This window comes from Euprymna scolopes, chromosome 24 (assembly GCF_053919585.1).
Source record: "Euprymna scolopes isolate OS-2025 chromosome 24, ASM5391958v1, whole genome shotgun sequence".
In the NCBI taxonomy this organism is placed as follows: domain Eukaryota; kingdom Metazoa; phylum Mollusca; class Cephalopoda; order Sepiida; family Sepiolidae; genus Euprymna; species Euprymna scolopes.
Window position 1 is genome coordinate 62,472,131 of NC_136505.1, and position 10,199 is coordinate 62,482,329.

General features: G+C 32.4%; 1 protein-coding gene across 4 annotated transcripts in view; it reads right to left on the reverse strand.

The window, feature by feature from the left end:
- The window catches only part of LOC145246744 (F-box/LRR-repeat protein 2-like), a 423,804-nt gene extending 415,872 nt beyond the window's left edge, over window positions 1–7,932 (reverse strand). Inside the window, exon 1 of one of the 4 annotated variants that reach the window (XM_080108504.1) lies at window positions 7,741–7,932. In XM_080108504.1, the coding sequence (XP_079964630.1) occupies window positions 7,741–7,901 (161 nt within the window). In that variant the 5' untranslated portion in view covers window positions 7,902–7,932. Of the gene's footprint in view, window positions 1–7,105 lie in introns of all 4 variants that reach the window. The other 3 variants (XM_080108506.1, XM_080108508.1, XM_080108507.1) reach the window with 3 other exon arrangements.
- Between the last annotated feature and the right edge of the window lie 2,267 nt (window positions 7,933–10,199).

Consider the following 10,199-nt stretch of genomic DNA (forward strand, 5'->3'; position numbering starts at 1 on the left):
TTTTTACAGTATTCGTTTAAATAAAACAAAAAAGTTATGTCCAAAAATTCAACTCGCCGGAAGTTTACCTAAATATGGAATGGAAGCCAGTAAACATGAAACGAAATACGAAACCATATGGAAATAATTTTTTTTTTTTTTACATTGGAATCACCACTTATCAAGGCCCGGAGGCCACTCGAGGATAAGGATTATTGCGTGTACAGTAATCAATAGGATAATAGCGTAATAATCGTTAGTAATGGAGATTTGATAAAGTGTCTTAAGGGGCGGTTTATTAGGAATGTGTTTACGTTGGACTTGAAGACATCCAAGTTGTAGTCAGGTGGGAAGCAGGCAAGCGGCAGAGAGTTCCACAAGCGTGCACTTCTAAGAAAGAAGCTTTGTTCATGGAATCTACGTTTTGATTTAGGCACAGATAAAGAGTGGGGAAAATTACTGACAGTGGTTTCAGCTGAACAGGTGTTTTTGTGAAAGATTGGCGAGGGGGGGGGCAGAGACTGGAGTTCAGACGAGCACTTGCCATGGAAATAACGTTAAAACAAAAAACAGGCTCGCAACGTATCTTCTATGGGAGAGAGGTTGCAGGGGAGAGAAAAGGGCATCCCCCACTAAGCTACGAAGTCTATTTTGTACTCTGTCAAGGCAGGATAGGCTGTTTTTAGCAACTCCTGACCAGATGTGACAGCAGTACTCCATCCTTGGACGTACTTGGCTTTTATATAGATAGAGATTTGCATCAGCAGTGAGATATCTTCTGGAGCGGTAGAAGGATCCCACTATTTTTCCAGCGACCTTGGCAACGGATTTGATGTACGTGTTCCATTTCAGATCAGGAGTAAAGGTCAATCCCAGAAGCTTGTCAAAACAGAGCCTCCCCAAGACGAGAGCCATCCATTTCAATTGATGCCAGATGGGGAATAGAGCGTTGATGATAGGAGCTTGGTTTTAGATACATTAAAAGTAACCAGCCACCTCTTCCTACCACGCGCTCAAGATCAGAGGAGAGAGAATCATTTCAAAAAATTAGTTTTTACACTTTTAGTGCTATCATGAAAAAAAAAAAAAAAAAAAAAAAAAAAAAAAAAAAAAAAAAAAAAAAAAAAAAAAAAAACAATCCAGGGTTTGTTTTACTATACAGATTCGAAAAGGTTAAGTTATCAAAGGCAAGATAAGTTACTTTTCTACCTCACTGGATATTTTTTGTGGTTTTATTTAATGTAAAATGTTTATTCGGTTCGAAAAACGAGAAGTGTTGAAAGCTTCCAAGAAAAGATGGATGCGATGTTCTTGACTCGATAATCACTTCAAAATAAGAAATAAAACAAAATGTTAGTGAAATTTACATTTCTATAAATAGTGTCTTTTTGAAAGATTTGTTTTTCATAAGTTTTATCATAGAAAATTGTTAAATGTTTTTTAACACTTGTGTTAGTTTGTTTCGTTATTTAATTGAAGCTAGCTACTTTGTTTTATCATACATGACAAAACTGACAAAACTTGAAAATGTTAAATTATTTCCATATTTAGAAAATTATAGAAATATAAACTATGAAAGTTTAAATTAGTTTTGAAAATAAAATATTTCCATATGAATATATTTTAAATACTAAAATATTTATAGAAATGTAAAAAATAAGTTTTTTTTTTGTTTCGCGATAAAACAAGTGGTTCCATATGGTTTCGTTTTTCGTTTAATGCTTAGTGACTTCCCTTCCATATTTAAGTAAACGGAGTTCACATCCGGAGTTTTAACTACGTACTGAATAAAGATGCAAAAACGATTTTCTAAATATTTAGAAAGCCGTTCTTACCTTTAATGCATTTTAAGGTACAGTAAAAAAAAAAAAATAAAATAAAATTCTTTTACAAATACTTTAAGTTAATTTCTCCAGGATTTCATGTTATCCGAGACGAAATGGGACCCTTTCTGCCTTGTCACCGGGTCTGCAGCAGCAACCGGAAGGAAAACTCAGCACGGAATCTTAACCATAATCTAGATGGATATTTATGCAGAACGGATTGCTATTTTTTCTTTTTAGATAGCATTTAAGTTAAATTCCATTTTTACTTTTATCTTGTTAATTGTTTAGGTGAAAGTGCAAAAAAAAAATAAATAAATAAATAAAATAAATAAATAAAAATAATAAAATGTAACCCCTTTCCCCCGCCATGTTAAGAATAAGTTTATTTCAGTACGGTCCGTATTCGGCATGAGTATCTATCTCGAGATACTTTTCAATAATCGAAATTTGTTTTCGCTTTTAGAAAGTCATTCTGAATCAAATTGGTTCAACAAGTATCTGTTAAGGAAGAGACATCATTCCTTTGTTTGACTCCCGTTGGGTATTGATTGGTTTTAGAGACATACAAAAAGAAAATGAAGTGTTCAGGCTAAAATATAACTTTAATTAAAATGTTAAATTAGTTTCTCGTCTAAATAAATTGTCTAAATTGTAAACGAGACAGATGTGCAGATAGTAAACAAAGCAATTTGTATCAACCATCATCAAAACAAACGCCATGCTTTGTTTTCCCCCCGTTTCTTGTAACTTCATTCATTGTAATAAAGACCTTTGTTCAGTTTTTTTTCTCTTGCTTTTTTTTTTTTACCATATTTAAATAAATTAACAGTAATTTGAAGTTGCCCTTTTAAATTAATGTTGATTTAAAAAAACAAAAACAACAAAAAAAAAACAAACTTAATTTGAAGTTGAAAAATCAATTAGGTAAACTATGCTAGTAATTCATAGTTTTAGTTTAATTCAAACTAAAAATAAAATAAACTTACTCAAAATTAAAGTTGAAGTTGAAAAAAAAAAAAAAAGGACCGCTGAAGGAGCTCCTTTTCTTGTTTTTCCTCAAAACAAATGAACTAAAATATTCATTCAAACAACGGATCTTTCTTTCTTCTTCCCGTTATTTTTTCTTTCTTTGTTCAAAATAAAGAAATAAAAATAGAAAATAAATGCGACAGATTGGGAAAGAAGCGGGGTCCAATCATACAATAGTTGCGCGATGGAAAAACAAGTTTTTTAGCAGCACAAATGAACCATAATACTCGACTTTGTAAAAAAAAAAAAAAAAAAAAAAAAAAAAAAAATTTAACCAACATAAATGCTTCAAAATCACTTTGGAATGTCCAATACGACGATGTAAACAGTTCACCAAACCGTGTTTTACTTTGTCTTTGGATACGTTTGGTATTTATGCAGAATACGGGCCGTGCTGAAATGTTATTCTAATTAACATTTTAATAAGATAGCGTGTCGTAAACAATGAATTTAAAATCATCTTTAAAATGGTACGGTGCGTATTTTGCATAAGTACCCACGATTTTTAGAGTATAAGAATAGCGTATTTGAAGAAATCTGTCAGTGAGAAAGAAAACCGAAACTGGGGCAAGTTTTACTTTTATCCCAAACTAGAGCGTATTTTTCCAGAGAGCTGGGGATTCCTCACATTAAAACTGACCTTGTGTCTAACTGCTCTCACGATGAGAGCAAATATACTAGCTGTATCTACCTGGTTAGTTTTTTTTGTTTTTAATTTGTTAACTTGTTTCTTTACACTCCTTTTAACAGAATTTTAGAAATTCAGTTTAACTATTACGATATAGTTCATTCAAATTATTGATTTAACTAAATTGCTTCTATAAAACTAAGTAATTGTAAAAGGCAAAGTTTTTATCTACAAAATTAATGGACGTAAAAAGTTCGAAAACTTAATGTGAAGAACTTAAGCCCAACGTGAATAACGCTGTTCTGTTGTGCTTGGAAACAATTGCATTAACAAAGATATTTTAGACAATGACTTATTTATCTGGGTAGAAAAAGTCAAAATTAAATGTAAATGCAATGCATTAATGACCTAATGCAGTCATTACTATTTCAAACCTCAACTAATGTAAAAAAAAAAAAAAAAAAAAAAAAAAAATTAAAAACTCTAGTTTATTCAAATTTGAGTTCTTATTTAGAATTAATTTTAAGAGTACAGAAGTTTTTGTATGTACGTATCCGTCACGGAGACATTCCAAAAATCGTTTTATTTTTATAACTAAATTTTTAAACGATTTAAAGCGATTAGAGCTGATTTCGCAAATTTTAATTATTGAATTTATCCACTAGATTTTTTTCAGGATGGTGACGCGAGGAAGTCCCTTTGTGTACTCCAATTTATAAGACTCAATTTACGTGATTTTTGGAATGGCATCTTCGTTCCGTAATAGACATATGTACACTATAAAGATTTGTATTTTTTTTTTATGTTGAATTTTAAATAACCAAAATTTAGAAAATAAATCAAGTTTAACTGAAAATAAATTTATAATCAAATTAAATAATGCTACTTCCGGGTTCGCATTTTTTAATCTTGAAAAGAATCTAAAAATATTTTTTTTCAAACCAGACAAAGAAAAATGATTAGGTAAACAAAAAGTCAACTACAAAGTCCTCAAAAAAAATAAATAAAAAAAATCCTTAATTAAGAAAGCGAAGGAAAATATATTCAACTGAAAAAAAAAAAAAAAAAATGGTGCTTATATAGATCAGCACCCATGGCTGGCCATTTGCTCGATAAAATCTGGTAACGAATTACGACAGCTGAAAAAAAATGACTACAAAAAGAACCTAGTTCTCGAATGTAAACTTGATTTGACATTTTTGTAAATATTTGCCTCCCCACGAGGGCACACTATCGGTTTTTGAGGTCAGGAAAAAACAACTCCTCCTCCAAAAGAAGCAAGGCACACTTGATTGAAACAAAGTTGTCCGAGTCTAGAAGGACTTCAACTACGAAGAAAATGGATTAAATGCAGCATCTGAACAGATACACTTTGTGGTACTTGTGCATCTATGTTACCGCGCTGAAATAACATTTACAGAAAGCCATTCTTAACATGGGGAGGGGGAATGTTTCGTAACTATTCTGTACTTTCACCTAACAATTTAATAAAAAAATATCGTAGAAAATGAATTTAACTTGAAAATGATATCTAAAAAATAACGCGGTAACAGGTACGCAAAAAGCACCCACTTTGTTGGCCTTTTATCAGTTTTACCAAAAAAAAAAAAAAAAAAAAAAAATCTCTTAAGTTTTGTAAACCAAGATACAACTTTGCATTTTGGCTAAGAGCAAAGCGTTGTTTGTATTGTGTTCTGATATACTCCATTTTTTTCTGCTCTCGGTCAGTAAAGGAGTAATTATAGATAATTTTCCCCAATTCAGAATCCCCTTTAGGCGGAGCTGGATTTACCTCGTATTAAAATACTTTACTGCCCTCGTGGGGGAGGCAAAACACGAAAATAAAATGTTCGCGTTACTGAAAGGAAAAAAAACCACTAAAGTATAAAATACAACACATCTAAATAAGTAAACAAAACATTAAATTTTCCAGTCTTTTTTTGTTTTGTTTTTCTCGCAGTTTTAAAGTATTTTTGTGTGGTCGCCTTTAATTATCGAATCTTACAGAGATTAGCAGAATTTGAAACTTTTCTCAATTCCTTCATAAGGAAATTTGAAAAATAAAAAACATTCTTAAAAAGCAACAAGTATTTTTAAATTAAAAAAAAAATGGAGTTGCTTGATTCAACTTTCCCATATATATATATATATATATATATATATATATATATATATATATATATATATATATATATATATATATGTTTTTCAAACGATGAATATGGTTGATTATTGGCTTCGCCTCGTAGCTCGTTTTTGTTTATTTAGAAAGTCGCCCATAATTTGTTTGGATGTATAACATTTTTATTTATTTATTATTTTTAAAACTAATCTACGTACACGCGTGTTTCGAGTTAACTAACTCATCAATGGAATCTTAAATAACTAGTTGATCCCAACCAGCGTTGTCCGGGAGTATTTCCTTTTGTTTTTAGATTTAACAAAAACAAACAAAAAAAAAACAAGAAAAAAAAAATGAAATTCGGTCATTAAATTAACTGAAGTTATGAAACAAAAACACGATTTTTTTATGTTTAAATCTATACAATTATTGAATACAAAAAGCGTAGTAAACACCAACCTCCACATGGTAAGAACGACTTCCAAGGTTGGGGGGGGGGGTTATTCCGAAAGCCATTCTTAACATGCGGAGGTTGAGGAGGGGGTATACTATACTGGGTTAGGTCGTTAAAAAAGAAAGAAAAATACCCCAAAAAATTTCCAAATTTCTTTCAAATGTCGAAGAGCTACGAAATTTGTATTCATTTTTTTTTTTTAACTATTAATAGGGTTAAAATGGCTGACGTGTTTACGAAAATGCGAAATGCAGTATGGTGGATTTAATTTAACCTTTTTTTTAATGATTTTTTTAAAAGTTATTTTCGTAGTATCTTACGCTATTGCTTTTTTCTATTTCAATAAATTGATCGATTTGTAAAATAAAAAAAATGCCAGTTCAGAGACGAAAAACACGTATACAAAGTGGTAATAATTATGGAGATGCTGCCTTGTTAGGTTTTTCAAAATGTACATTTCAAATTTGCAAGTATCAAATTTACTTAAGTTATAATAAATAAAATATTGAATATTTAAAAAATAAAACAGGATCTGTTTATTTTTTAATAGTGTCACTTATAATGTGAGTTATGGTAAAAAAAAAAAAAACCTGACAAATAAACATAGCTGACAATAACAAACACGTAACAAGGAAATATTTAAAATAAATCTATATTTACCAATAAGTATATTTTTAATATAAGCATTAATCTCATTCTCCAAAGAAATCGGAGTAAAAAAAAAAAAAAAAAAAAACCGAGATGGGGATATACATAAAAAAAAAAATTAATATTATCCTAAATTTTCCTGAAAGTCGGTGACCAGTTTACAACAATAAAAACTTGCTGTATAAATCCCCCACTTTAAGGCCAGATCGAAAAAAAGAAAAAAAAAAAAAGAAAAAAAGTCGGAATTAAGATCATCCTTGAATTTTGTTTTATTTTTCGTGGTCGAAAATTTAAGCTGCACATGTTTGTAAGTGTACTGAATAGGTTTTTATTTTAAACCTATAAATATATGCACATAACATGCACGTATCCTAAAAGCATTTAATAAACCACCCAGGGTTTATTTTTATTTTTCTTACCTTGGGAAAGCACTTGATGATGGAGTTTATGTCCAGCCAGATGCCTTGTTGGCAGTAAGAAGTTTGCAAATAAATATATTATCCATTCCTGTAAGTGGAAACCCAGTGTAAAAAAAAAAAAAATAGCCAGAACGAAGATATACACCTAAGAAAGAATTGTTGGGAGTTTGTTTATTTTTATTTTTTTTTAAAATAAATATCCCTGTTTTGTTGTTGTTTGTTTGTTTGTTTTTTCCAAAGAAAAACGACTTTGTTGTTGTTGAAAACGAGAAGTATTCTAGCAGTTACTGTTGTTATCAACGAATTTGGTTTAAACTGCGAATAAATGCAGCCTTTAATTGTTTGAAATAATTGTGAAGGAGACTAGAAATCCCATAACGCTTATATAGAGAAAAGCATAAACATCAATATGCAACTAAATCGATGTTTTCAGTTGGAGTCATTATTATTTGTGTGCGTCTATATTTACGTTTATATGAAGAACATTGCACACACGCATGGAAATTGAGCGAATGACTCGATATAACACCATCGTCGATTGGTCAGTTACAATGACGCAAATATGCTCATTTTGAGGGAATATGATATGAAAATAATAGGTTCAAACCTCGAATAAAATTCAGAATTACACTTACGGTCGTCGACTAAGCTTTTGTTTAATATTTATGATCCTTTTCGTTCGGATAAAACAGATATTTCTACATGATTTCAATTCTCTTTTGGTACCCGTGTCTGTGTTTGAAAACACAGTGAATCGCCCAATCAGAGAAAGCGTATTGTCAACAGAAAGAACCATGTGGGTACTTCCTCAATGTTTTGATGTGCATGTGACGTCATAGTACGGGAAAAGTGAAGAAAACAATCAATCTCTCTCTCTCTCTCTCTCTCTCTCTCTCTCTCTCTCTCTCTCTCTCTCTCTTACCTGCACGTGTGTGTGTGCAGTATGAATGGAACTTTTTTTTTTCACAAACGTGTTCTGTAAAACAAAGACATATTTATAAGTAACTGTACCTTCTTCCCGACGTTGCCCATGAGTAGTTGATGTTTATTTTATATTATTATTATTATTATTATTATTATTATTATTATTAACAACTAGGAGCTTATTATTATTGTTGTTATTCATTTTTAAAAATATTTTACGATATGGGTTGAAAAAATTGAAAAAAAATAGTTATACTATGAATTAATTTTCTTCGGGTAATCCTTTTTTAATCTTCTATCTATAACATTATTGGATTTAATAGCTTCCAAAAATTTCAGTCTGTAATAATGAGTATTGGCTAAGAATTTTAAAGTCAGAAATGAATTTATTTTTGGGGATTTTAGGATTTCTAAATTGTTTTCAATTTTTCAAAGGTTGTGGCGACTTAATCGCGGAAGTGATTCCTACTAACACTAAAAAGCAAATGGTTATAATTGCTACACACTTTCTTTCTCCGCTCCATTGGAATTCGCTTTCTTCCTTACTTTCTAAAGTAAGTTTCACAGGAATGTGTCAACTCAAAATATTTTTCAACCACCGAAAATCGTCTCAAGCCTCAACAGTAACATGTTGCAATATTTTGGACTTGTAATGAGGTATATATTTAATTGCTGCCCACATCAGCAAAATGTGGCACAAGGCCGGAAAGTGGGAACCTCGCAGGCTCCCCTAAAGAAGGGGCACTCCTGCAATTTTAAAAATTGCCTGAGTAACCCCGTCGGCATTCCCCGAAACTTGCCCCACCGGAAAGCCCAGTGGCAAGGCCTGGGAGGGTGGACCTCCTAGGTATTACCCAGGCGGTGTACCTCAGTCCGACAGATGCTGGGCCGGTTCCCGACCCTTCACCTGTTGGACTGAGTGTCGGTCCGACAGGTGCTGGGCCGGTTCCCAACCCTTCACCTGTCGGACTGAGTGTCAAGTGATGAATCCTTGACGTGTACTACCCTGTCTCCCTGCAGCCAAAGCCGCTAGGAGACCTTCCCCATCAGACGCAGTAATGGGATCATACCCCATTACAGTCGGACGATTCTATTTATAAACGATGCTGCTAGGAACTGACGAATCGAATTAATTCACGTTCTGCTACCAACCAATCAGAAACCAGAATTGCTTCATAAATATTAAACCTTTTTTGGAGCAATTTCACATGTTCCCCCCCCCCGTCTCGACACGGTAAGAATATTTTGCTCTGTGGAACTGTTTACTGCAAACAAGTCACCTCTCAAAACTTGTTTAGAACAACAAACCATCGGAAACTGTTCTGTCTACTGCAAACCAGTCACCTCTCAAGACTTGTTTAAAACAACAAACCATCTGAAACTTTTATGAAACTAAACATGGCTTACACTTCTAGACCTATGTGAAAATAGTAAGCCAACACGAAGTTAAAACATCCTATAAGACCCAGTAACAAAATCAATTTTCCCCAGACTTCTCAAGCCAGTACATTTTGGTCAGGAACCCAACTCCTCCTTTGAGCCGAGATTGGCAAGTTGCAAAAGAAAAGGATTAATGACTCACATATAAGCTTTGTCTATCTTTCATGTACATGCCTACGCACTAGTAACAGTTAGACAAAGAGAAAAGAATTAGAAGGTGCCTTCAATAAGTTTCCAAACTGTTTTTGTACAGGCATTTAAAATTTTCGCAGATTCTTGAAAATTCAATATGTTATTGTTATACATCTTATGAGATGATTGACCAATTTTTATGATTTCAGGTTCAAATGACCAGCTACAGCAGGGATTGGATACACCCTACTAAAGCCTGATTGTCACAGTTGGTGAATTTCAAAAATGCAATCTGGATGTGAGGACACTTTATGGAAAAACGATATGCAATAGAATTCTATTTTAAACTTGGAAAAAAATCCTGCAGAAACGTATGGAATGCTTCATTTTGGACCATCTTGCATAAATTGAGAATCAGTTTTTAAGTGGCATAAGAGATTCAAGGAAGGTAGGGAGTCTGTAAGGGATGAGAGGAGGTGTGGGAGGAATAAGGAAGTTAGAACACCAGAGTTGATTGGTCAAATAAAGAATTTCCTGGATAAGACCGTTGTGTGTCTATAAAGACAATAAGTGCACAGTTTGATGTCAGTGTGGGAAC